This window comes from Amborella trichopoda, chromosome 12 (genome assembly GCF_054954075.1).
Source record: "Amborella trichopoda isolate Santa Cruz 75 chromosome 12, AtrichopodaSantaCruz75HAP2 v2.0, whole genome shotgun sequence".
Lineage (NCBI taxonomy): Eukaryota > Viridiplantae > Streptophyta > Magnoliopsida > Amborellales > Amborellaceae > Amborella > Amborella trichopoda.
Window position 1 is genome coordinate 34,438,584 of NC_142347.1, and position 27,961 is coordinate 34,466,544.

The window sequence follows — 27,961 nt, forward strand, 5'->3', positions numbered from 1 at the left end:
CTTTGACATCCAAACTGAGCCCTAACTATAACAGAAAATGATGATTAAAAGATTCAATATAACCACAAACATTGACATACAGGCATGTGTTGCTGTGTATAAGAATATACTTCATAACTATAAAAATTCATCAAAGTATGTATATGAATGCCTAAAACACCACAGCAGTTACCTGTCGGACTTGTTCTTAACGGGCATTAGAGGTGTCACCACATAATAGCCATTTTCTGTTACTCCAGAAATGCTCCTAGAGCGAGGACCTATATAAACCGATTTACTCTCATCGAAAACACCTTCACATAAGACCCTCCTGAATTCCAAAGAATCCATTTCTCCATCTGATCTAGAGCCATTGAATTGAGATGAGATGCTAGTCCACGTGAGAGGCTCCAAAGCCAACCTCCCCCTCCTGTACTCTAACATTTCTATCTGTTTCGCAAGAATATATAAAATAAGCATAAATTCGAAACGCCAAAACGTCTGCATACAATTTCCACACCCACTGGTTCGCCCGTTTAAAGGACAGGAAACCATGTCAAACTTAAAATACAACTAAAAACCAAGTATTCTAAAATAAAATGAAGCACATTATCTCATCACACTATGGAGTAGAAAAAATAAAAAACAGGAAAATAAAAAGAACTGAAAAATATAATTAGCAGCGTATGAGTGCATGTGGTTGCGAATGTATACTCACACAGACAAACACAACCACCCACACACATACACAACTAGAGGAAAGAAATCAATATAGTAAGAATGTGAAAAACCAAAGTTGGTCTTCCATGATTTAAAACTCCCATTGGGTTTGAGAAACACAACACTCCATGCAACAGCTCTTCACGGCAATTTTATCCCGCCCTTACCCTTCTTTAGGACTCTTCCTATGGCAAGCCTCAGATCTAACCACAATATGGGCCCTCAAGATGGAGTACACGAGCACTATTTTTGAGAGTCAAAAAGCTCGAATAGAAACAATAAGGGACCGCATCAGGTTTTTTAATTCTGTAGTTGTGAAGAATCCAGGATTTCTCACTGGAGGATTTTCCAAGCAATTGGAGGCACATTCTAACATCTAGAGTATTGTCTATCCCAAGATGAAGCACAAGATGCCATCCGAGTCTAGGGGTCATCAAAGTCAACTTTGATGGCTGCTCTCTAGGTGATACAAGAATTAGGGGATATAGGTTGTAATTTTAAAACCAATTCCACTCGATTGGTACAACAAGCTCCATGATAGCCAAGGTACAGTCTCCCCTCGTGGGCCTAAACGGCTTGATACCAATTGGGGTCATTCACTTCTTAGTTGAAAAGGATTTAAAGAACATTATTATTTGGGAAGCAAAATCATATCCATGCCCCTAGAAACTGAGCCAGTTTTTGACCAAATCTTCGAGTTGAGGACCATTGCAAGTTTCGTTTAAGCATATATGGCGCAAGGCAAATGCAGCAGCAGATGCCTTAGCTAAAGGGGGGTATCCAGCCAAAATTTTGTAATTAATTCCTCTTAGTTTTGACTAAGAGGGATTTAGTTTTCGTAATAACTGCACTCATGCCTGGTTTCTTTGGGATTTGACTCCATTCATGTAATCTATACATAGACACTTAATACAAAGAGTCAATTTCTTCCAGAAAATAAATGTTAAAATTATGACTTTATCCCCTTAGCAAAATTTACCCATCATTCCTTTTGCATAGAAAACCAAAATTTGGTCAAAAAAAATCCAATGCGCAGTCCTTTTCTTTTCCTTTTTAATAAATAGCAATGTACTAATGAGGGATCAGTCAAAAGAGTACATACAAATCAAAACCTATCCGTCAAATAGAGAAGAGAAAATGGGAATAGGACAGGTATATCAATGATAAAATCACCAAGTCTATGAAGAGAGGCCATATGTGCGTGTAAGGAAATCAATTCCTCCCCTTCCTTTGCAAGGATAAGTGCCATTTACTTGGATTCCATAAAGATGTGCAAGCTAAATTTCCAATATCCAAAATACACAAGACACAACAAAGAGAAATTAACAAAGCCCAAAAGACGGGTTTAGGTACGTCCAAGGATGCACCTATTGTAGTAAGTCCACCATTCCAAGATCCATCTTGGAAGCAAAACTCTACAGGTCTACCATCTCGACCACCACAATCATGAATCTAAAAAAAGAAAATTGATTTGAGCCCTAAAATATTCAATCTTGTATTCCATTTTCTGGATTTCATTACAATTCTTTAAAGATAATCAGATCTGCATTGTTTTGGAGCTCCAAATTCATGAATCCACGCTCAAACTGGATTTGTAGTGATTTAGGAGTGTTTCAAGACCTATGAAGACCAAGGTTTCAAAAAACGCTAAGCGGCCAGCCTAGCACCCACACCAAATGCCTATGCGGGTGCCCAGAACCTAAGGCGCCCTGTAGTAGAAATTCTTTAGATATATACATATATGTGCTGCCCAAATGCACATATATGTATATATTTGTGTCAATTTTGTAATTTATAGCATATGTATTATTGTAACAAACCTTTTTATATATAAATATATGACATCAATTTATAGCATTTGTATTATTGTAACAAACCTTTTTATATATAAATATATGACATATCGCATGTTAAGAATAAACTTGTTCAAAATTTCACAATTCAAATCATACAAATTTAAAAAAGTTAAAAAGTCTAATAGGATATGTATTAGTAATAGTCTCCAACTCTCCATATGCTATAATAACATCGACTAATCACCTCACAGTCTTCTAATACCTCCAATAGCACCCCAAAAAATAATTCCAAAGAGAAAAGAAAAGCTTAGGATGCTTCACCACAAAAAAACAAATTACCTTCATTAACTCATTAGCTCACATGGACAGTTGAAGAAGGGACCTTTTTCGAGCCAAATCCTCCACCAATTTGATGTTTTCCAGTTTTTCTCTATTATATCCCCTACCGCTTATGTCCCCATGTGGAACATTTAAATATCATTGATTTAGAAAATTTTCCGACTTTATATGTCATGTATACTCAAAAACTCCTTCACAATTATCCATACTAAAAAGATATTTATGCACAAGATTGACATCACCTCGGATCAATAATGAGCATAAACTTCAACTCAATCTATGATTTGCATCTTGTGTCTATTAACAAAATTGTTCACTATTAACAAAATTTGCATATCAGCATAGTTCGAAAATTCTAGGCGGCGGGGAGGCCAAGTAATTCTCGCCCTGAAAATGGGGGGAAACGTTTTTTGGGGGGGGGGCATATCTAAGCCCCCCCCCCCCCTCCCCCCCCAAAAAAAAAAAAAACCCTATGCTCCTAGTTCACAAAAAAAAAAGTGTAAATCCCCTTTAAAAAATATAGTTAAGGCCTAAAAAAATGACTAAGCACCCAAGGCCCTACTCTCTCGCTTACAAGCCCATTTGCTCTGTCTCTACGAATAAGAAGAAGAGGAAAAAGAAGATGACCTCCAATTGTTCGATGTGAAGCTTGTGTCTCACACACAGCCATACACAAACATACACATGGACCCATATGCTCGCTCTCTACATATAAGAAGAAGAAAAAGAAGAAGATGACATCCAAGTGTTCAATGTGAGGCCCCCTCTCTCTCACGAACTCATATTCTCTCTCTCTCTACAATATAAAAGAAGAAAAAGAAGAACATGTCCTCCAAGTGTTCGATGTAGTTCGATGTGGGACCTCTCTCTCATACACAGGCCCATATACTCTCTCGCGCGCACTCACACAAACAGATGCCCACCAAACAATCTGCCCCCCCCTCCCCCAAAGTTGTTTCTAGGTGGCCGCCTCTGTGTTTTTTAACACCGGTCTTCAGGATAGGAGACTTCGAAACCCCCACTTTAACCAAAGAGTCTGCCAACTCATTAGACTCCCTCCTAGTATGTTGGAACTTTATGTGTCCTAGTCGAAAGATCAGCAATTTCTTCAAATATATCAACTAGTCCCCTAGGGCATTCTCCTTTCCACTCATCCTAGCAAATAGAAAAGGCAAAATCCCCTTCACAAATGACTCTACTCCAATCAGGAGTTCACTTTCAAAGACCCACTAACAGAGCCCAAGCCTCAGCCTCTACCGAATTGTACCAATGCAATGGGGCCAAAGTAAGTTAGCAATGTTCTGCCACGGTCATCTCTCAAAACCCTCCTGACACCCGCCTAGGTTGCCTTTTGTAATTCTAACTTCCGTCAAAATTTAGCCTGACCGACCTATTGGGTCGTGGCAGTCAGCTATAGCAACTAGACTTTCCTTCTCTCTTGCATATGCCATTCACAATTTCCATTCTTGAAATTGTTGGTAGTCTAATCACAAATTGTGGTTTTGGTTTTCATCCTTGCTGTAACCAAGGCATTAACTTGCTCTCTCTTCTATCCTGTTCTTGGTTTCGACCATAGAAGCGTTTATCATTGTGCTTGATCCATGTCAGCCACAATACTGTAAGTCAAGTCAGCCCCCACAGGATAACACCTGCTTTTGGAAATGGCAGTGAATACCACTACAGCAATACTGCCTCAAATGAGGCTGGTAATGCCCAGCTAAGGTTATATGTTTAAGGCATAAGACCATATAGGGCTTGTCGTGGACAGTGTAAGAATAGATGGTTTACAATTTCCGGCCCTTGTTTGCATATTACACAAAATTTAGGGATAACCATACCTTTCTTCCTTAAGTGATCAACTGTTACCACCTTATCGATTGTGGCTAGCAAAGTGAGGCACTATATTTTTTGGGAGCAGGAATATGCCACAACTTGCTATCCACAGTAGTAAACCTCAATTGAGTATTCTGTACATTGGTTTTACATGAAATCCCCCTTGCTGTCAGCATCCAAGGAATAGAATCCTCTTTTTTGGGATTAAAGAAAAATTGCTGCAACTTTGAAAGCGAAGTAAACAACGCATCTACATTATCTTCCTTCAATTACGTTTTTAGGAATGTGGTTCATGAAGTATGAAACTCAAAACCTATCTTGTACTATTTCATACAATTTTGCATTTGGATTCAAGGCAATCGTGAAGAGGCCGGGCTATTCCTCCTCTAATAATTTGCTGTCAAGCTAGGGGTCCAACCAGAACCTTGCCTTCCTCTCATTCCTAACCTTAATTTTTAATATTCTGCATAAACTCCTGCCAGCAATTATTAATTCCCTTGCATGCACCTTATAAAGTGTTCCTATTGGACTGCATCTTCACAAAGCAATCTCCATCACCCTTGTCATATTTACTCACTGCCACCTGTACCCATAGGTGGTTTGTTTGGGTCCCCATCCTCCACCACCATTCAGAAAACAGTGCCTTATTTGTTCCTTGGTTTCTCCTAACTCCCAGGCCCCATTTGCTCTTTGGAATACATATCTCATTCCATCTAACAAGGTGCATCATTCTTTTGTTCAATGATCCACCCAATGGAAATTGTCGCATCCTTTTCTCAATGTTATTCGCAAATGAACTGGGTGAATAGGGACATTTATCAGGTTGGCAGATGACTATATGAGTGTTAGCCGTCCTGCTGTGGACAAATATTTTGTCTTCCAAACAGCCAGTTCCTTGCTACATCTCTCACTGATTCCATGTTGGTTTCCCACAAGAACAGAGCAACCCAAGGTATCTCTTATGCATTATGTCAACTCCACATCCAGAATAGATTGCTAGTTGTTATAATTGGCTATCTAATAGGGATCTCCCTATTAATTTTGTTTCAAACATATTGACACTTATACCTTAAGCAACTTCAAACAGTCTCAGTAGCAAACACAAATTCTTCATCTTTGCTTTGATGCATCAAAAAATAGAAGTGTATAATCTGCATACTTCAGATGGGTTACAATCGGTCCATAAGTAAAGGATCTAAATCCAAAAAACTTTCCAGCAGCATATGTTTGCTCCAAGATACCACTAAAAGACTCTAGTATGATTGTTAACACGATTGGAGACAAAAAATAGCTCTGCCTCTGGCCTCTGGCCTCTTGAGCTTCTAAGTAGCGTTCAGGAGATCCATTAATAAAGACCAAGAAGTAGATATCAGATGAACATCCCTCATCTAACTTCTCAATCTCTGGCTGATTCCCATAAGTTGCATAGTTTTGTCGAGATAAGCCCACTCTATCATGTTCTTTCTAAATCAAATTTATAGATCATCCTCAGCACCCTAGCTTTGTGCCTCGCATGCAAGCATTGATGAGCTCGAAGTGCTCAATCAAGGATTTATCAGAATGCTGCCTGTGGAGATGAAATAACTTCATGCAACACCTGCAATCTACTGGCTAGCACATCTGCTGATAGCTTATCCGCACTGCATAATAGGTTGAATGGCTGATATCCTTCACATCTTCCACCCGTACCCTTTTTGGGATTTTGGCAATACATGTAGAATTCATTGCCTTACTGATCTTTTCCCTTTCAAAGAAATCCTGAAACATTTGCATTACTTCAGGTTTAAGCAAATCCAAAATACACTAGAAAAAGGCTAATTGAAACCCAGAACTCTGCCGAGGCTGAAAACAAGATTTTGTTTATTTTACTTTTTTTTTGTATGGCTTCCTCTTCAAATGACCTCTCAAACCACTCTATTCTCACTCTCTTGATAACTTTGAACAGGGCCATATGGAAGAAGGCTTCTAAAAAACGCCCTTTTCTCAAAAAACTTCGAACAGAGCCGTAGTCAAGCTGTCATTGTCCGACTTAAGGGTTTGATTCTCACCCCTTAATGATTGAACTTCCTCTCTCAACTCCAAGAGCTGCGCATGGAATAATTTTTTAGTATGATCACCTTCTTAAAGCCATTTATTCTTGGAAGCCATTACATTAATCACAAGGAGTCCTCTATTGAAATCCTGGCTTGATTTCTTTTTTTGCATTCATATGGCACTAGCTGCATTTTGTCCATCAGCCTAACTATCTAGGCTATTTCAGCCATTAGCTTCTCAACCTTGCTTTGGATGCTGCCAAACTCTCCCCATTCCGTCTCTTTAAATTTGCTTTAAGTAGCTGCAATTTCTTACAGAGTTTATTCCCAGCCCACCCCTCTACCTTAAAAGAAGACCACCATTCGGTAATCAATCTTGGCAAAGACTTACCTGCATCCATGCCAGCTTGGACAGAAAGGGTGAAAGACCGAATCTACCCGAAAAGAAACTGTATATAGCACGATAGGCCATTGGTTAAATGTCAGTTTTGGGAAAACTTTCAAGCTAGATAATTAAAAATGGTCTCCTGGCCCGCAGAAATCAGAAAGCACTCAAAAAGCACTATGAATGTGAACAAACTATCAGCTCTAGATAATGGTCTCCCAGATTATGTCTATTAACGAATTGCTGGAAACCTTCCATACTCCTAATCCGTTTGTCCTCACTTCTCATAAACCCCCCTGAACAAACTAAACGCCACCCCCTGATACATCATAAAAAAATTTATTGGAAATTACCTCATATAATTCTTCCCAGAAATTCTCTCGAGTGTAGGCCTCCTGGAACACTACAATTCACTGACACTACACTATAGACCCTTCAAACATAACTAAAACGAACCACCTCACAATATTGCAACTAACCATTTCCAGAGATGGGAGGTCCGACATTGCAACTAAAAACTCATCATCATGTCCAAGAGAAAAGAAACTGAACGTGGATATAATCTCATCAGAAAACAAAAATCAGGGAGAAAAAAGAAAAAAAATAGGACCACATTGCCATCATATTTAGAGCTAGACAAACTATTACTACTCCCAATCTTAATGTTTGTATACCAACAAATGAATGGCACCAATAGGCCTCTTCTTTTGAATGTTAATTCAAACAATAAAAGAAAACATATAAATTTATACAATGACTTTGCATGCCCCAGTTGACATATGCAACAGTAGATAGGATCTCAACAAAAAGATAAATTGAAAAATAAAAGAAAGCCACATGTGTGTATGTGTGTGAGAGAAAGAGAGAGAGGTTGGGAACTACTGACCTTCTCTTGGCGCCTGAAGAGCTGCCAAGTTCCAAGGCCAAAAGTGATAGCCCCAGGTAAGAAAAGAAACAAACTCGACCATCTCTTTCTCTCACTTTCTCCATTGATCCCTTCTAACCAATAAAATACAAAACAAGGAAAAAAATGAATAAAAAATATAACACCGAAAAAAATTTGTGAGACATTTGAACTGGCTTCATTATAACAAAAAAAAAATTAAAAATCACAATCTCAATATGCAACCTAAAGCTCAAGGACAAAGGGACGCGAAGGATCGCAAAAACCCAAGTTAAGAAATGTGTAATATGAATATCAAATAGCCCCCACTAATCAAAGCAATCCTATTCTGAGGAAGTAAGGCAGGAATAAGAAATGGGTGGCTTTCTCTCACCTTGTGTTTGAGTGGAAGATGATGACAAAGAAAGTTGGGAAGTGGAGATGAAGGCAGAGGTGAGAGAAGGTTTTGGGTAAAGAGAGAAACGAGGGGATCTGGGTTTCAGCAGCCTGTAAATTGCGGACGCCATGGATAGAGAGAGGAAGTTATTGTCACGTGGTTTGCCTTTTATTGCTTATACATTTATTTTTTAGGGGCCCAGCTTTCAAGGCTTCCTGAAGTTCTATCCTCCCCTTATCTTACCGTCCATTTTCGATGGAGGGCTAAGATTGTCTTAATCACAATGTCACGTCTCTACATTATTTTATTTTTAATTTTTTTTATAATTTATTTTAACGCTAAATTATGGATATACATTCCTCTATTAAACTCGAACTAACAAAAAGTATAAAAAAATATCTTTTCAATAAAATAAGATGACTAAAATATCTTTGAAAGTTTCAAAAAATATTTTAATTATTATATTTTATCAAAAAATTATTTTTAACATTTTTTATAGGTGCCCCATGAGAAGATGGCACATACATATAATTTATATAAAAAAAAACTAAAAATAAAATACTTTAAGACGTCGGATCTAATATCAAACGGTGAATGGCTCTGTTGATCAAAATTGGATGGCTGGTTGGTAAAAGAATAATAGAACTTCTATATTGTAGAGAAAGTATATAAACATTTCCCTTTTTTTAGGTACTCTATGTGTGTAAAAGTGAAATAATGACCTATGCATTCAAACAAGCCCATAATATTGTCTTTTTAAAGTTTTGGAGAAGTATACAACGATACTATTTATTTTTTATATAAGGTAGTCGTAATCAATCTTGACTATTAGATGTGAAAATAGGTGGCTACATTTATTTTGTTGACAAATTTCAAAGTTCAAAATAAATTTTGTCGAACTTTGTGACACACCAAAGCCATCAGATTTTACGTTGGAGGGTTATAAGTAATTATAACCTCCTTGTACCAAAAATAAATGGTCTTATTGTATACAATCTTGAAAAAAAAAAATATACAATGAGACCATTTATCTTTAGTACAAAGTAGTCGCAATTAATCTTGACTATCTAATATGAAATTGAACGGTTGCATTTATTCCATAGACCACGCTCAAAGTTCAAAAAAAAAATTTTCTAACTTTATGACACATCCAAGCTATCAAATTTCATATCGGATAGTTATAAATAATTGTGACATCATTGTAATAAAGGTGGTTTCATTATATACAATCTCATTAAAAATCCTCCTCAAAATTTAAATATTATATTTATTCCCATTTTTATCTTTTTCTGTTTTTTTCAAACTTGCCAATACTTAGGATTCTATAAAATCTGAAGTTCTCCATTGAAGTTCTCAATGGCCTTCAACAAACGTGGACGCTTGTTTTATGACAATAAAACTTCAATTTTTTACAATTTGATGTTTAGATAATTTTGGAATTTGAAAATCCAAAGTTCTCTCTAGCCTCCTGCAAGCCTGTTGGCTTACTAGATGCATAGAGGACTTCAAATTTTTACAATCTGGTTTTGAGAACTTTAGTTTTTGAAGATCCAATGTAAGAAGGGGTCCAGGTTTTTTTATTATAAATGTTAAACTTCGGATTTTTAAGTTTCAAAGCAAGGTCGTTTTAAAAATTACTAAATTGCTAAAAATTACATTTTTCATGATTTAAATTTAAATGCCATTTTTGGGGCAAAATGATGCCAAAAGTGATCCCCATTTTTCAAGATTTTGCCCCTACCCACAATCTTGGAAATGGCAATACGTTCCCCAAAAATGGGCCATCGGCTATGGTGGTCATTCGGGGCTCATTTTGGGCCTTTCCGACAAAAAAATGCTGCGAAAGTGATGGTCTCAACGAGGAAATCGTTTTTACATATTACTTGATCCTCGAATCGAAGTATTGAGCTCTTAACAAAATCCAGCAAGAGATGGGAAATTTGTGATCTTAAATCTTAGATTTTGTCCATTCCTGAACGTTTTGGGTTCGATCTTTCTATCGTATAACCACAGGGAAGCCGCCATGATCATTTTTGTGACAAGAATGGCTCGATTTGGTGACCGGACCACCACTTTCCGAATTGGGGAAGTTTTCGGAATATGGATTCCGGTCGCCAAAAAATATCCTTTCTTGCAACCTCAAAATACAACATTTTTTATCATTTATCACATATGATGTTCACTTTGGATCGAAGTCCTCGACGTCACGGTCGCAAGGGACCCGTTTTCACGCGATCCAAGGTCGGGACTTTGTAATATGACCATTTGATTGAAGGGATCTCCTTCTTGCAAAAATACGCAATACATGAGTTTCCTTGGACAACTTCTCTCTATGATTTCCTCTGCCTCGGGTCCTGCCATATGTCAAAACGTAGGGTCAATGAGACGAAGAACCCTCTGAAATTTGGGCTCGATCCGACTTAAAATGGAGAAGCTATGGCTTTTGAAGGTGATCCCGAAATCATAAAACATAGTTTCCATAAATGCAAACTGGTTCACCGTGGGTGCACCAGAATAATGTGTAACCTACCCTTTTTTGTAAAGTTGGCCGCAGGATGGTCCAGAAGCGTCCGAATGAGCAGAAATTTGCTATCTGTGGGGTTTTTGGACCTTTTAAATCCAACGGGAGTAGTTTGGTGCTCATTTGAGGCCCCGGTGATAGGGTTGTAGTTATAAGATTCTTTGTTAGTATGTTAAGGGCCGAATTTGAAAACTGGTTTTGCATTTGATCCATCTTAACTTCGTCAGATCGCGATGAAACTTGGAAGGTGTTCTTAGGGAGTCAAGTGCTACCCCCACATGCTTTTTGAGACCCATCCATCCCCCTTCAAAAAATTGCCCCAGATTAGGATGTATTTTAACAGTGCTTCCGTAGTCCGTAGATATTTTGGTACCCACGGGTCTAGGTCGCAATTAGCTTCCTCTTTATTCACACCAAGGATACAAGGGTCGAAAAATACCATACAACAACTTGTCCCCCCGCGTATGTTGTGCTTCGAGAGAAGCGAGAAGGACAACATTCATAATCAAAATTGGTCCTTCGGCTTTCTTTTTTTCTTCTCAACCACTAACAATAACACAACCAACAAAGGAGGAATTGTGACAAGCTTCTTCCCTGGGGGATGACCGAGGGGTTTCGACAATTGAGGGCCTTGTTTAAGGGCTTGTAGATCCAAGGTCGTCAAGACTTTAGGGGGAGAAGAGACATGAGGTCCTGGTGGGGGCCTTGCTTAAGGGCTTTCTTCCCACTTCAGTAGTTCTTCTTTCTAGTTCCAACAACTGGGGGCCTACTTAAAGGCTTGTAGACCCAATTGGTCAGAATCAGCTTAGGGGCTTTCTTCCCAATTGGTCAGGCTTTCTTTTTAGTCTTCTGGTGGAGGCCTTGCTTAAGGGCTTTCTTCCCACTTCAAGAGGCGTTTGTGCTTCGGATAAATAGTCGAGGGCCCTTTAAATGGGGCGTATGAACTGCTACGCCAGGGTTTGGAGTTTGTTTGACAAGCGGGGTACCTGTTTGGGCCCCAGTCTACCGAATCCAATCAGGGGCTTTTTGTTGGCCATTCTGAAAAGTCTAAACCATTGATAAGTGGGGATTTTGACGAGACGGTCTCACTGGGGCTTGAAGCCCCCAGTCTCACCGGGTTTAATCAGGGGCTTTTTGTTGGTCATCTTGAAAATTTTAAACCATCGGCAATTGGGAACCTTAGGGAGATTGTTATCCTTGATGTCAGTGGAGGTATTGGTCAGTCAATGGCTTTTTTGGAGCATCTTTGGCTTGTCGGCACAACTTTATTGCTTCTTGAGAATGAGGTCTTTTAGCATGGGGCTCTGACTTGCCATCTTGTTGATTCTTCTAACTTTTGGGGTCTTCTCATGGATTGACCCAGGATGTTGAAATTTTCTTAAGCTCCTTTTTGGTTCCAGTAGTAGGGTACCCTCTTTTGGAGGGTGTTGACTCCCAAACTACGGGGTTTTCTTGTTTGGAATGCCGGCTGAAGCTGCCTGTGGAGGCGAGCGCTGCATCATCCCGCTTATTGCTTCAGATGCCCTTTTGGGTTTTCACTTGAATAGAGGGGAAGCGGCGCCGTAGAACGGTTTTCACCAGCTTCTTTCTTTTATCGGGCTCTTTTACCCGTGACCTCACGATTACGTCTGCCTTCTTTCCCTTTGTTTTTTAACTCGTGGTGCCCTTTTCGGGTTTTCACTATGCCCGGTTCTTTTTCTTTCAAAACACTCTTACTCATAGTTTCATGACCATGCTCGTCTGTGATTTTTACTCATGGTGCTCTTTTGGGTTTTCACTATGTCCGTTTTTCTTTAAAAAATTTTACCCATGGTTTCATGACCATGTCCGCTCATGTTTATTTATTACTACTATAATATATATAAATGGAACTGGTGTGGGTAATGGGTGACGATGGAGGTGGATGGTGGCCTTGAAGGTTGTATCTTTGGAGCTCTCAAAGACGCCTTTGACAGGGCTCGTTAGGGGTGAAGATGGGTAATCGAGGTGGTGGCGCTCATTCCGAGGCCCAAAACATGGTGAGGGTTTATTGGGGATTATGGGGGTCTGTAAAGGGTGAGGGAATAATGAAGTTGTATGTGGGCGATGGTCTCATGGTGACCATGAAGGGTGGAATGAACTGAGTTTTTGTGAGATGATTGGGGTGAGCATGGGATGATTCAACTCATTTCATTGAGGAATGGGGTGAGTTCTTATGCGAGATGAAGGGTCGGTAATGTAGGGTACGACTCACTCGGAAATGGGGTGCGGTGAGTTTTGTGATAGATGAATGGAGGGAGCATGGGACGGTTGTTACACAAGGAGAGATGTACATGTGTGAGAGGTGAGATGCATGCACGGGTGAGACTGGGCGTGCAAGTGCAAGTGCGAGGGTGCGAAGGCGGGAGAGAAAGAGGGTGTTTAATGTGTGCGCACATGGAGGGTTGCACGCGTGTATGAAAGATGGTGGCACACGTGGGGGAAAAGTGCGTGAGGAGGTGCGAAGAGAGCAAAAGGAGAGGGGAGAGATTTCGGTGTGCGTGAGTGGGGGGAGCACATGCGCGTGAGGGAGAGCCAGGGTTGCACACAGGTGGGGGAGAACCGTGCGCAATCTCACACGTGAAAAGGGTGAGAGCATGCGTGCAAGAATGGGGTGCGCATGTGTGCGAGCGGAAGAGAGAGGAAGTCAGCACACATGAGAGAGTGGTGCCTGTGCGTGCATGTGAGAGTGCGAGATGGAGTCAGGCGCACGTGAGAGAGAGTAGCACGCGTGCACATGCACGTGCGTGAGAGGGGGAGAGGTAGGTCGTGTGGGTTCGGACTCAAGGCAGGAGCCTGACTCGGCCCTTGTGCAAAGGAGGGTCAGAGGGTAGCGCACGCGTGAACACGGGCATGAGAGAGGATAGGAGTCGGGCTCGGTTTTGGGCGAAGGCCCGGCTGGCCCAGCCCACTGGCAAAGGGGGGAGGAACATGCACGGGCGCGGAGGAGAGAAAGAGGGGGGCTCGTGTTTGAGCCAAAGGCCCAGGTAGGCCCAACTGCGAGAGGGAGGAGAGAGAGAGAGGTCCGTCGGGCCCTAATTGAGGCCTGCGGCCCGACCCAGAGGCTCGGTTTAGGTGATAAATGGACCCTTCCTGCTGGACAAAATTTTTTTGCACGTCTTGGCTCTGGTTTCGCTCGGTTCTAACGTCATTTGACCCCTGTTGACCATTTTGCCCTTACTCAAATTTTGATTTAAAAATGACCTTCTAAGAGCAAATGCATCCGTTTGCTTAATCCTTCCCAAAGTGTCATTCTTTTTCCTTGAAATGACCCATTTGCTTAATCCTTCCCAAAGTGTCATTCTTTTTTCCTTGAAATGACCCAAAATTTAGTCAAGGACTAGGTTGGAATACAGACACTCTGAGGGGTTGTGGGGAAAAGGTTAAAAAAAAACCTTTTTGATGGGGGCATGTAGGAGTGGAAGGGTTCTCATTTTTTGTCATTCTCGCTCTTTTTAAAATTGTAGTGAGAGAAAGTGGAGTTTTTAGGGGGCTTTTAAAGGGATTTTCTTATTGCGCAGAGAGGTTCGATGGCAGGGGCATCTGGTACTCGGGAATTTGGCAAGCCCACTCCATCCCATGCTTCTTTTATTCTTCCCATGCTTCCCTAACACTTTATATGCTTATTTTAGTACATTAATGCCTCTCTTTTAGCAGCCAAGCATTTTCTATGCTCATTAATCACTTTAGCATTCTCTTTAGCAATTTTAACACTTAATTAGCACTTTTAGTGCTTTTTAAGCATTTTTTGTGCTTTTTAAGTATTTTTGGCACTTTTTGAGCATTTTAAGTGCCTTTTAAGAATTTTAAGTGCTCCTAAAGTATTTTAAGCATTTTTTAAGCGCCTTAAATGCTTTTTGGGCATTTTTTCTCGTGTTCGAAAAATTTTAACACTTTTTGAACATTTTTAATGCCTTTTAACTATTTTTAATGCTTTTTGAGCTCTTCTGCATGGATTTCACCTGAATGGAAGGAAGCTTTGTTGGGGTTCGTCTGGCTTGGGTACGTCCCACAGTTCAGTTCCCTGAGCATCCCTCGGGGTGCCTTGGATTGGTCGGACACCTTTTTTTGTCAAATGTCTGGTTTATAAGGGAGGTGTTGCTAAATGTTCGTCAAGCCCTGTGTCTTCCCTCTTTTGCTTTTTCTACAGGCTTTTTTGTGTATCGCTAACCTATTTGGGACTTTGTCCTTTCTCTTGCTTATTCACATGATGTGCCTTCGAGCAGGAACCTTCCTAGGTTATGCGAGCTTGGGACTGACTCTTTCACAGGTGTCAGTCTTGTGAGAGGGGAGCCTATATGGCTTACAAAGCCTGCCCGCGCTTTGCAATGGCCTTTGAGGATCACTTTTGCAAGTGACAATGCTCGTTTTCATGTCCGAGAGATTGAAGATGGGGAATTGATAGTTCGGGAGGAGGGAATCCCGATAGTCCATTTCTTGCACGGAGATTTGGCTTCCAACGAGGATCTTCCCAGCCTTGAGAAGTGGATGGCCAAGACGAAGGGATTAATTTGGTGTCCAGATGGACTCTGAATGCAAGGGAACATCAGTTTGTGAAGGGGTATAGCCCTTGGACCCTTGAGGTGCTCTAGGTCTATGAAGATGACCTCAAGCTTGCTTCCTTGTTAGCAGCAGTACAAAGTTCTACAAGATACTTCGACCGTTGTCCAAACACTATGAGGCCCTTTTAGAGACATGGAGCCATATCAACAATTCATGGCTTTTTGGTCATGGTGAGGGCGACCACTTCTTATTGGATCTGCACTTTGTTGGAGGCCTCCAATGATGGGGGCTACGTATGACAAGTTTGTCCGATACAACTCAGTCATCTTTGGAGGGGAACCATTGGGGGGTGAAACACCTCCTCCCAACCTCCAGGAGATATTTGAGATTTATCAGTTGCTCAGCTCGTAGACCAACGATTGCCAAGTGAGCTTTTCTCACTGGATCATATTCTTCTATGGCGAGTGCGTAGATTTGGTCGAGCCCGAATACTGCTCTTGGCAGTAAGTGCAAAGATAGTGTGAAAATCATTTATGCGACATTCATATGCCGATCTATCAGAGACGACATTTATCTTGCTGCATACTTGGCTCTTTTTCTATGTAAGTTTGCCCTTCCCGGGTCCAGCATTGTGGTCCGATCAAGTTGTTTCATCGCAACCTATGACATGGGGCAAGGACGCCAGTATGCCTTGGCACAGCCGTTGCTATGTAGCATCTATTCTGGCCTTGGGTCGATTTCACGGGGCAAGCCATATAAAGGGGGAGATGGTCCAAGGTAATGGACAAGGAATCTCAGGTAATTCTCAGGGAATTTTAGGACAACATTCCCGGTCCATTACCTGTTCAGTTGGCTTTCAGCCTACTTCTCGAGCACTTACAGAACTAGTGCCACCTTATTTGGTACCATGTGCACCTAGCTTGTGAAGATCGATGGTTAGAAGGCCAAATTTCATACCCTCGGTCATGCAAGAAGCCTCTTTCGAGGGAATTCTTTCTTTACCCGCCAAAACTCATTTCCCATGGGTGGTCATACTGACCACGCTTTTGTCCATCAACTGGGCCATGAGCTCGATGGTGCTTCCATTGGTATCCCCGAGCTGATGTTTCTATTAAGCATAAGGGGGTGCATTCTACTCAGTCGAACACCATTTGGCTCAAAACTTGAGGCGTACTACCCTCACTGCTTTGCACGGCAACATGGGCTAGACCAGGGGTGTCCATTCCCTATTATGTTTGAGAAGCGGTACTGGAAAGAGTGCTCAAAGAAGAAGAAGGATGACTTGGGGACTTGCTAGAAGTGCTGAAAGGCAGTACATGCAAGAACAGCCTTGGCAGCTTGCCTTGACCTTACGGAGGTGAACAAACTTGTCGTTCCCCATTATGGCAGAATGCGGCAGGCTACAGAGGCTTACTAGTGTTGGTGGAGAATTATCAACAACCGCTATTGGCAAGTTGATCATCCTTGGAAGGGGTAGAATAGCACCTGGCGACATGATACCAAGCAAGGTAGGAATTTTGTGACGCCTGCCTTCTTGAAGCCCATTGAATTGGAGTACCCCTGAGACTGGAAGCAGCTTGGGGTCCCACGAGCAATGGCGGTGAATGAGGAGTCACCACATGTGCTTGCACTTAAAGAGAGGACATAAACTCTGTTTGATGACCTCTGCTTGATTTTTGAATGGAAATAGGGCCGTAAAGTTTGTGGTCGAGAAGGGCGTTGTGTTCAGGATTATAATGCCCTTATAAGTAGTGGTCCCCATTCAACACCTGACACCTATTTTCGCTATGGCCATGTTTAAGAAAGGCCTGAGCCACCTCAAAGGAGAAGAAGAAGAGAAAGAAGACAATGACCTGGGATGTTTCTGAATCCGAGCTTGTGCAAGAACCTTACGCTCGTCGAAAGAGTGCTTGATTGACAAAGTCAGCTTCTGGGCCCCAGCCTACAACTAGCCCTCCTCGTCTGGCCTCGCCTAAGATTGACGACACAACCATCGCCACCGCGGGATACGCTGATTTTGTTTTAGAAATCCTTCCCCCGATTGCGATCCCGATGCATGAGACAACAACTGTCGTGCCTACTCCTTCTTGATAGGTTAGCTTCGACTTGGGCTTTTGTTTGAGAGAGAGCAACCCTTCCCCAGCGATGGAAACGGTTTGTGCGGTCGACGGGACCATTGATGGTGGCATGGATGGTACTCCAAAGGAGGGCCTCGGTGTCGATACAACGCTCGGGTAGCCCCTGGTTGCTTCTCGTTTGACACCACTGATGTAGCTGAGACCCTAGTCTTCTTGGCTTTAGAAGTTGAAGGTCTTTGAGTGTGGCCTTCATGACGCGCACTTAGAGGTGGTTGTTGCTCTTGTCGTCGTTCCTCTGACCGAAGTAACTTCAGCCCCTAGCTCATCGATGGTCGGTCTTCCTTTTAATGCAAAATTGGCCATGGTCATTATCATGTTGCGCTCGAGTCTCCAATCATTGAAGGGGCGGCCCCTTGCGGAGCTCAGTTATGAGATTGTCAATCTTCAAGGTTGTGCTACTACCTTGAGCACTCTTGGCTGTGAGAAGGAAGTTTTCACGTACTTTGACAGTCTTTTGTGTGAGTTGAAGAGTTGGCGATTAGAGGCCTTGAGGGAAGAGTTGGAGGCGAATGAGCTACAGGGAGCTCAACTGGCCTCGTTGGAGGCTTCATTAGCGCAACATTGCGGGCAAGTACATGCATGCATCCAAAGGAAGAGTACTCTGGTTGCTCAAAACTTCGACTTCAATAAGCAAGGGACAACCCACTTGACTAAGATGAGGGCTTTGAAGGCGGAGATACTGAAGATGACCAATGAGCATGACGAGCTGGAGAGAGAGGTGAAACGGTGGAGAGCAGAGAGCCATGTTCTATCTGATAAGCTGACAGGACTCAATCGCACCATTAAGGCGGGAACCACTTTCGTAGCACAGGTTGCTCAAGTAATGACCGACCTTAAGAAACGTGCATAGAAGGCTATTGGGCATTTTGAGGTGGGGAGTGTGAAGATCAGTGAGGCTATTGATCATTTTCAAGGGCGTTCTTCTGTTCGACCCTCTTTACTGCTTCTTACCCTTGCTTGTATGCAGACCTTGACAAAATACATGGAATGAAATACCACTTTTTTCTCATGTTTTAATTCACCTTTCTCATTTTGGTTTGCATAGATTTTTCCTTGGTCGTTGTCTCTTTGAGAGTGGTGAGCCGTTGAGAGCCTCTCTTGTGGACATGTTCGCCCCTCACGTGTCTTCGACTTAAACGCCTTTTCTGGTTTTCATTCAAGCCCTTAGGGTGTGCACCATTTTTGGTTTTTGCAAAACCCTGTGAGATTTTTTTGTGGCACTTTTGCCCATGGTTCTTACACCATGTCTGCCATTTTCTCATATTTACTCATGATGCGCTTTCGGGTTTTCACCGTGCTCAATTATTATTATTATTATTTTTTGACATCTTTTACTCACAATAGCTGATGGTGTTATCGTGCCCTGTCATTTTTCCGTTTCTTTATTATTATTATTTTTTATTTTCTTTTGATATTCTTGCCCATGATGCCTTTTCGGATTTTTTTCATGTCCGTCTTTTGGGGAGGTACCTTTAGGGTCAAGCCACCAGGATCGTAACAGTAGTGTATTTTAGGGTCATACACCAAGACCTGAGGGCATGTTTTAAGGTCGTGCCTTCGAGACCGTAATGGTAGTGTATTTTAAGGTTGTACACCAAGACCTAAGAGCATGTTTTAATGTCGTGCTTTCGAGACCGTAATGGTAGTGTGTTTTAAGGTCATACACCAAGACCTGAGGGCATATTTAAGGTTGTGCCTCCGAGACCGTAAGTCATGGGTAATACTTCTTCAGGTAGCGACCGTTGATGGGAGGCATGGCTTCCTCTCCGTTAGGACGAGCCAGTACATAGGCTCCATTGGGGAAGGCTTTCTTAACCACAAATGGACCCTCCCATTTCGATTGAAACTTGCATTTGTGTCACCCATGCATGATGATGGGTCTTCACCCTGCTAAGACCAATTCATCGCAGGTAAATGAGCGTACTCTGACTATCTTGTCGAAAGCTTATCTCATCTGGCCTCGATGGATTTCCAAACTTTGCTAGGCTTCAATCCTCTTCTTAGAAAGTGCGTCCAACTCTTGATAACGAAGCCTAATCTGCTCATCTTTGATTATGCCATGGTGTATGGCAATACGAAGTGAAGGGAGTTGAACTTCGAGGGGTAAGACAGTTCGCTCCCATAAACTAAGGAGTAGGGAGTAGAGTCAGTAGCATTCCATGTAGGGGTGCGGTAAGCCCACAAGACTTTAGGAAGCTTCTCATGTCAGTTTCTCTATCTTTGAGACTGATTTCTGCAAGATGTCACAGAGGGTCTTGTTGAAGACTTCGGCAAGACCATTGGATCGAGGGTTGTACACTTCCACTCAAAGCTAAACTGGTTGACCAAGCGATTGATACACTGGCTTCGAAGCTGTAAATCTCAAGGGAGTCTCTTCTACCTTAGCCTTCCCTTTTCTAATGACCTCCAATTGACCAAGAAGGTCCTAAGCTTGCTTCTTTAGATCAGCAATAGTGGCTTGATCCAAATGGTCGAATTGAGGAGGCAGGGTGTTATTAGAAGCTTGGGCTGGTGATGAGGGAGCGGCATTCGTAACCTGATGAATCAAATCTCCTCTTGCCAGGCAGTCTGGAATGTGCTAGACCTTTGGGAAGTGCACACGTAAGTTGACCTTTGAGTAAGGTAAGTGTTATCCTCCCCTCTAAAAGAGGTTGGGAAGCGTGAGACCTTGTGGTTGGCTTGGTTAGTCTCAATAGTCTAGCGTGATGCTTTTGCCTCAAGAGGGGAATGGGGATATGCAAGACTTTTTGATAATCCGACGTGTGAGTGACCCTTGGTGACAGAGTGTCAATGTCCATGACTTCCTCATACTTTGCAGTGGGTTCCTGCTCGGTTGTCACTAGGTGTGACTCTGAAGTTGGGGGAATGGGGGATAAAAATTGCCCCTCATGGTATTCGAGTGGTATCTCCAAGGGAGAGTTTGGGACATTTGCGTGGATGGAAGTCAGAGGGAGTACCTTGCCATTTCTCTCCTCCTCTTAGAACATGTTGAGGAGCGTTATTCCCACATCCTCTGCATCATTATGAGAAGACCTAGCCACCTTCCTTATGAGATGAGCTTCTACATGTGTCACTGGCTCTTGAGGTGGTTCAAGATAGGCAAAGTAGTATTTTGCATCCGTATAATGAGTTTCAGCGATGGGGAAAGGTCTTTTATCAGCATAGACAGTGTACAATCTCCCTTCCCAACTATACTTGAAGCATTGGTGAAGCGTGGACGGGACCACCCCTTGGTCATGCATCCAGAGGTGACCGAGCAAGATATTATACGAGGTGTCTGTCTCGATCACATGGAACTGAGCATACTCGTTCAAGTCACCGATTTTGAAATGGAGACGGATCATGCCGGCTGGCTTCTCCCCTGACTAATTGAACCCCTGAACCGTGAGGTTCATCGGTGTCAGATCATCAAGTCCACCCTATGCGAGTGAGAATCCTTCTCGGGATGAGGCTTACTACAGATCCTCCATCAATCATGATTCGACTGATGGGATGGGCATGCAACTTGTCAGTCATGAAGAGGGGTCGATTGTGAAACTTCCATCCCAACTGAAGGTCATCGTCAGAGAAAGTGATGACCATATAGTTGTTAAAGATTAATGGGACCACTTCAATCCTCCCAACTTTGGTCTCATATACTTCGGGATGGGAGAAAGCTTGTATGAGGGCATACGGTAAATAGACACTCAATAGGGTAACGTGTCTCCTCAGATGTACAACCACATCATACTTTACTTTGTCATTGTTCGGCTCATGGACTCGTGGGTTTGCCACTGGTCTTGGTGGTACTAGAGGTGGTGAAGCAGGTTTGGATAATGGAGGGCTATTTGTGGGTGTGGGCTGGCTTGATTGCATAGCTGGTCTTGGTATCGGTTGATCATATTGGATGGTCAGAAGGGGTATAGGTTGGCTTGACTACACTGCTGGGATGGGTGTAGGTTGGCCATATTGGATGATTGGAACGGGTACAAGCTGGCTAGATTGCGTAGCGGGGGTAGGTGTAGGTAGAACGAGGGACGATGTAACTTGAGGGGGTCGAGGATTTATAAGGAAAGTTGGAGACGAGTTTGGGTATGGAACTAAGGGTGGTCCCAGGTATTTGAGGAGGGGCGGTGGATTAGATGGGGTGTTTGAGTATGACATTAGTGGCGGACCTGGGTATTTCAAGAGTCATGGTTGCTTTGGTTTTTATATTAGTGGTTGAGGTTTCCTCCCTGACCTTAAGTCAATATGGCTGACATTGACCATCCTTTCAGCGACTTGCACTACATGGCATGATTCAGAAGAAGTGTAACTCTACCCTTTTGTATCTGTCCATAGTTGTTCCGGGTCAGGCTCAGGAGGCCATCGAGGCTTTCTGGGCCTCGGGTTCTGGTATCGCTAAATCAGGTCTTCAAGAGTGGGAAGGGGTTTCTTCTTGGAGCTGGATGATAGAGCATCAACAACGGTTAAAAAACCAGCTGCTTGTGCCACCATCTTCTTCACTTGCTTGCGGTGCCGCTTACTGGTATTGTAGCTCTTAAGCTCTTCGTCGGGGGCCTCAAAGTCGCACTCAAGAGTAAGTTCCGAGAGAAAAGGAGAGAGAAGAAGGGTTTAAAGAGTCGGGGATAGAAGAGGAGGGAGAGCTTTTAGGGTCATCACTCAAGTTGGACCGAGCTAGATAGCTCTTGAGGTCATCACTTGTATTGGACTCAAAGATGCTTTTAACGTCTTCACTCTCATTAGACATGATCGAGGATCTTTTTACGTCAAAACCCTTGTCAAATGTGTGCGAGGATCTTTAAGGTCTTTACCCTGCGTGGACCATTGAGGGGTGCTTTTTAAGTCTTCACCCTTATTGGACGATTGAAGGGAGATTTGGGTAAATGTTACCCTTGGCATGACTTCTTGACCGGCTTGTAAACTCCGATTATAGCTATCATCAGGTAACGATATCAACTTGGGGAGAAAGTCTTGCAAGGTTGGCAAAGGAGGGACTGGTGGGAGGAACACTTCTTCGATAGGGGGTTGGGGCATTCTTCTCCTTCGGCGAGCAGCTCTCGAGGCCCGTCTACCTTTTCCTTTCTTCCTTACAGGAGCAGGTTGGTGAGGCATGTAGGGTTTCGTTGCCATGTTTGCCTGGTGAATTGCCTCCCTCTTTATGGGCTTCATTCTACTTTGCCCCGATAAGTTTGCCAAGGCTGTGAAGTGGAAGGCTCCTCGGAGTCAAGGGACTGAGGAGGTGGATCTTCATGCTGGGTCTATTCTTGAATGACTTCTTGTACCACCGGGCCAGGTTCTTGAGTGGATTATTCATGGCCCAGGACAGGGACGTTCACTGCTATTCGTCCGCTTTCCATCTTTTCTTGTACAAGAGCTCGAAAGCCAAAACACTGAGATATGTCATGGCCTATTATCTGATGGTATGGGCACCAAAGATTCTAAGTCCCTTGGACATGTGCCTTGGTTGTATCGATGGGCGAGGGGAGATCATTCCTTCCTTGACCATCATGGAGAATATGGCGGGGAGAAGGTCGAACGACAACTCATCAAAACGAAGCCTTCGAACTTGTTCTTCTTCCTGGACTGTGACCATGTGAGAGGCTTCAACGGTCTCAAATCCCTTCTTGAGTCTATCTAATTGTATTTGAGCTTTCTGAATCAGTGCTTCGATGTGGTCCTTAAGGGTGAAGCAATCTTGGACTGGATGCCCCAACATCCGTCGGTATACGCAATACCTCTTGTTGATCGCAAGTATAGCCTCATCTGGCCACTTTGCCTCAGGAAGGGTAATCATTCCTTGCTCCAACAACATCAGAATGAGGGTCGAGACCCACTCCTTGTCAAAGCTTTAGACCTTGTTCCTATTTTCTTCCCAATTGTCCTTTCGATAGAGGCCTAGAGGCAATGACACCCTATTGTAGGATTGTGATTGATGTTGCCCTTGCTGAGGGGTCTCCTAGGTTTTTAAAGGCAATATGCCCCTAGAAGTGTCTAAGGTTTGAAGAGGGGTTTGGTCAACAGACTACTTGGCCGTCGAAATGGTGACTGCTGCAATAATCGCACCTCTTTGCTGGCTGCCTCGAGGGTTAGCACAATTATTACCAGTATACCAATTGACTCATCTGCCCAAGGGTTGCAACAGGGCTCCACCATGTTGCTTAAACAAGCTTTCTATATGGACTGCCTTAGAAATTGGATCCGAAATAGTGGTGGGTTTCAAGACTTCAACATGCAAAGAGATCTTTGGTCTCATATTGTGGACACAAGTATGTATTGCATCAATATTTGACATAGGGTTGCTTTGGTACATGGCCAAGTCCTTCCAGCTAGCGATGAATTGATCAACGGGCTCGTATGGTCCCTGGATCATGGTAAGAAGTTCTATGGCCTGCACTTCCCTCTCAACCTCATAGAAGCACTTGTAAAATAAGTGCTCCTTCTCCTCCCCAGATTGAACAGAATTCAGTGGGAGACGAGCATACCACCTGAACGTCGGCCGATCTAGTGTTTCCACAAACTGACAGAGGAGGAGCCTACCATCTAAGGCCATTTCTTGGCATGCGAACGCAAAGTGCGCAATATGTTGATGGGGTGAGCCCGTACCATTTAAGACTGGGAGTCTCCCCTTTTGATAATTTGTTGGGAATGGCAACAAGTCGATGAATGCAAGGTAGGGCCTGCGATAAAGGGCCGTCTCTTGTACCTCGAGAATCTGCCTGCTTCATAGGCTACGGTTGACCATGGCATCAATATCATCCTGTGTAATCGAGTGAGGGTGAGGCTGAGATGCTATAGGGAGAGAATGACCGTACGACATTGGAGGGGATGGTTGCCTAAGTACCTCATTTGTGGAGTGAGGTAACTGTGGTGAACTGGGCCCATGGTGGGACGAGTTTGCAGGAGGTCTAGCATTTTCCCCCTGATTAATCCTCGTCACCATCTGATGAACCATCCTCTGAAGTTGGCTATGCGATCTTGAGGTTTGTCACTGGCTTGGTTAATGACCATGACGTCAGCCCTCTCCTAGGGAAAGGAGGCTTCTAACATAGCAGGGGCTCTGCACCGTCGGGTGACTCGGTCTTAGAGGCCAGCCAGAAGGGGTTCGGCGTGCCCCGACTGAGATTGGGCTCTAGTGGTAGGCTAGGTCATCATTGGTTCGCGATGGTATTGGGACCATGGACTCTGATAACTTGGGTCATCTCCCACAATTTCGTTAACCATGCATTGTTCCTCCTTTCTTGTTTTGGATTCTGTTGCCACCTGCAATAGTAGAAGGAATTCTCTTGTAGGTGATCGATGGGTTCATGTACAGCCAGTGTCACAGGTTTCTCTTTCTGAGTGATCTGCACGCCCTTCTTGTGCTTAATCCTTAAGTTCCGATATATATTTTCCCAAAACTGGAACTGGGAGTGGGATTGTAGACAGTCATCTCTTCTTAAACAGGCTAAAGCCACCTCCATCAGGCGGGCAGGGAATGGGGACCCGCAGGAGTCGGTTCAACAACTTTCTCAGGTGGTCTTTGCTTAACCGGGAGAGATGGAAGATGCTGGACTTTCTTGACCATAGGATCTCTGCCCCGAGCTCACCTTCGAGAGCCAGCGGGCACATGGCATTGTTGAGGGGAATGGCGAAGGGTACTTGACGGGAACATCTTAGAGTACCATGTAGTCAACGTTTTTGATGGAATAGGCGGGTGAACAGGGGAGAAGGCATGTGCTAGTGACCTCTACCCTTGGAGCTCGGGGTAGTCTGGGGGTCAGATGCGTGTGCACGACTCGCGAGTGGCTCTCGAGTGACTTGGGGGCTGACCTAGGCTTGAACAGAAGGCTCGACTTCAGGAATACTAGCCTCACGAGGTAGTGTGCATGATGCCTCACTGGGTATGCAGGCATGTGCAGATGATAGTGCACTGGGGTAGTCCTGGGGCTGCCTTGAGATGTGGACCCAACGAGTAAATCGCGAGTCTTATCAAGTGGGTGAGAGGGAGTGGCCTTGAAGCCTCATCTTTGTGTCGAACTGCCAGGAAGACTAGTGGTTCGGAGTGATTGAGAGTGAGGAGTTGCCCCCATGGCGACCTATAGAGGCAATGGCAGGCATTCTGCCAATTACAGAAGAGAGAGAGGTGGCCTTTCGGTTGCCTCGAGCAGTGGGACTGACAAGTGTTTTGTCGGTAACTGAGTGAATGCGGTGAGAGGTGCCACCAATGTAAGTGACACCAACGGGTAGGTCGTTGATGTCGGTAGGCGGGGAGTACGGGACTTGAGGGTCCCTTCTCACCTCGAGCCAAGTGAGAACTCGGAAGTGTGAAACTTGGTTCACGCTCAAGAGAAAAGTAGGGATTGAGGTTCGCGAAACCCCGTCCCTTGAGGACAAAATCAAGAGTGTGGGGATCACGAAATCCCCAACTCGGACATAGGGATTAAATAATCCCGAAGGTATGCATGTGTGTGAAAAGCACAATGCTTGGCAAGCAAACTAGACTGACGATGGGGTAGTGATATCCCCAGTGGAGTTGCCAAGCTGGTTGGGCCTCAATCTCGTCGGGTCGTTAGACTGCGCGGGGAGCTGGATGGATAGGTCTGGCTTATGATCGCTCTCTCGGAAACTACCATGTGTGCAGTACACGTGCAGGCAGGTACCAATTAATGAGAGAGAATTATGGGGTCTGAGGTGGGACCTACCACACGATGGGTTCGTGACACGCTCGGACATTTGCATACACCCTCTTAGATCACGATGGAAAGCCTCCTAGCCCGAGGCTGGTTCGGCTCTAGCTCCCTTGCTTGCACTCTACGCCTAGTGTGGCCCTTGAACCGGACCGGGGACTAGGTTGGGAGTGGGGAGTTCCAAGTAGGGAGTGGGGAGTTCCAAGTAGGAAGTGAGGAGTTCTAGGGGTAGTGGCTTGTGGGGAAAAGTTTTCTCTCGCCTCTCTTTGAGTGAAAATGGTAGAGACAAAAAATATTGCCAACTAAGGGGAACTCAAGCTAATTCCATTAATTTTTTTAGTTTATGGAAGAGAACTTATCTACAAATGATTATGCAATGCTTATATAGCACCCCCTTGGAACAAGGGTGATGCTCAAAACTAACCCTAATTTGCTAAAAATTACATTTTTCATGATTTAAATTTAAATCCCATGTTTGGTGCAAATAACCATTTTGCCCCTACCCACAATCTTGTAACTGGCAATATGGTCCCAAGAAAGGGGCCATGGGCTATGATAGTCATTTGGGGCCGTTCTGGCAACCTTCCAGTGAAACAAATGCCGCGAAAGTGATGGTCTTGGCAAAACGATCGTTTTGACATATTACTTGATCATCGAATCGAAGTATTGAGCTCTTAATAAAATCTGGCAAAAGATGGGAAATTTGAGATCTTAGATCTTGTTCATTTCTTGACGTTTTGGTTTGATCTTTCTATCATAGAATGATGGGTAAGCCATCATGATCGTTTTGTGACAAGAATGGCTCGATTGGTGACCGGACCACTAATTTTCGAATTGGGGAAGTTGTCGAAATATGGATTATGGTTGTTGAAAAATAGCCTTTCTTGCAACCTCAAAATACAGCCTTTTCGGTCGTTTATCACACATTACATGTACTTTGGATTGAAGCCCTCAACATCACGATCACAATAGACCAACTTTCAATTCGATCCGAGGTTGGGACATCATGATATGATCATTTGATTGAAGGGATCTCTTTCTTGTAAAAATCTGCAATACATGAATTTTCTTGAACAACTTCTCTCTATGAATCTTTCTGTCTCAAGCCGTGTCACGGGCATGCCAGATATCAAAAAGTGCACGTCTATGAGAAGAAGAACCTCGTGAAATTTGGCCTCGATCCGACTTAAATTGGAGAAGTAATGACCTTTTGATGGTGATCACGAAATCATAAGACAGTTTCCATTCACCTTGGATGCATCAAAATAGTTTGTAACCTACCATTTTTGGGTATGTTGCCTGCACGATGGTCCAAAAGCATCCAAATGAGCTGAAATTTGATATTTGTGGGTTTTTAGACCTTCTAAATCCAAGTCTGGTGCTCATCTGAGGCCCCGATGATAGTGTTGTAGTTATAAAGTTCTTTTTCAGCATGTTAGGGGCCGAATTTGAAAACTAATTTTGCGTCAGATCCACCTTAACTTCGTCGGATCGCGACGAAACTTGGCGAGTACTATTAGAGAGTCGAGTGTTATCCCCACATGCTTTTTGGGACCCAACCATCACTCTTCAAAAACTCACTCTAGATCAAGGTTTATTTTAATAGTGCTTTTGGTACTCGCGGGCCTAGGTCACAATTAGTATTCTCCTTATTCGTATCGGAATACAAGTATCGAAAAATACCTTATAACAAACAGAACTTTGAGAGGACATACTCATAAATTACTATTTTTTCTATTGTTTGTATTATAATATTTATCATTTTCTT

The 27,961-nt window shown here is 43.3% G+C and overlaps 1 protein-coding gene across 21 annotated transcripts in view; it reads right to left on the minus strand.

Annotated features, from left to right (window-relative positions):
- Positions 1-8,543, minus strand: part of SURF1 (Surfeit locus 1 cytochrome c oxidase biogenesis protein) — a 50,256-nt gene extending 41,713 nt beyond the window's left edge. For 16 of the 21 annotated variants that reach the window (XR_016046290.1, XR_016046284.1, XR_016046289.1 and 13 more), the window contains exons 1-3: positions 8,363-8,542; positions 7,972-8,084; positions 173-429 (exon numbers count right to left, since the gene is read on the minus strand). Coding sequence is in view for 9 of the 21 variants with exons in the window: in XM_020665268.2 (XP_020520927.1) it covers positions 173-429; positions 7,972-8,084; positions 8,363-8,495 (503 nt within the window). In the remaining 12 variants the exon portion in view is untranslated. Of the gene's footprint in view, positions 1-172; positions 430-7,971; positions 8,085-8,362 lie in introns of all 21 variants that reach the window. The other 5 variants (XR_016046292.1, XR_016046293.1, XR_016046286.1 and 2 more) reach the window with 1 other exon arrangement.
- Between the last annotated feature and the right edge of the window lie 19,418 nt (positions 8,544-27,961).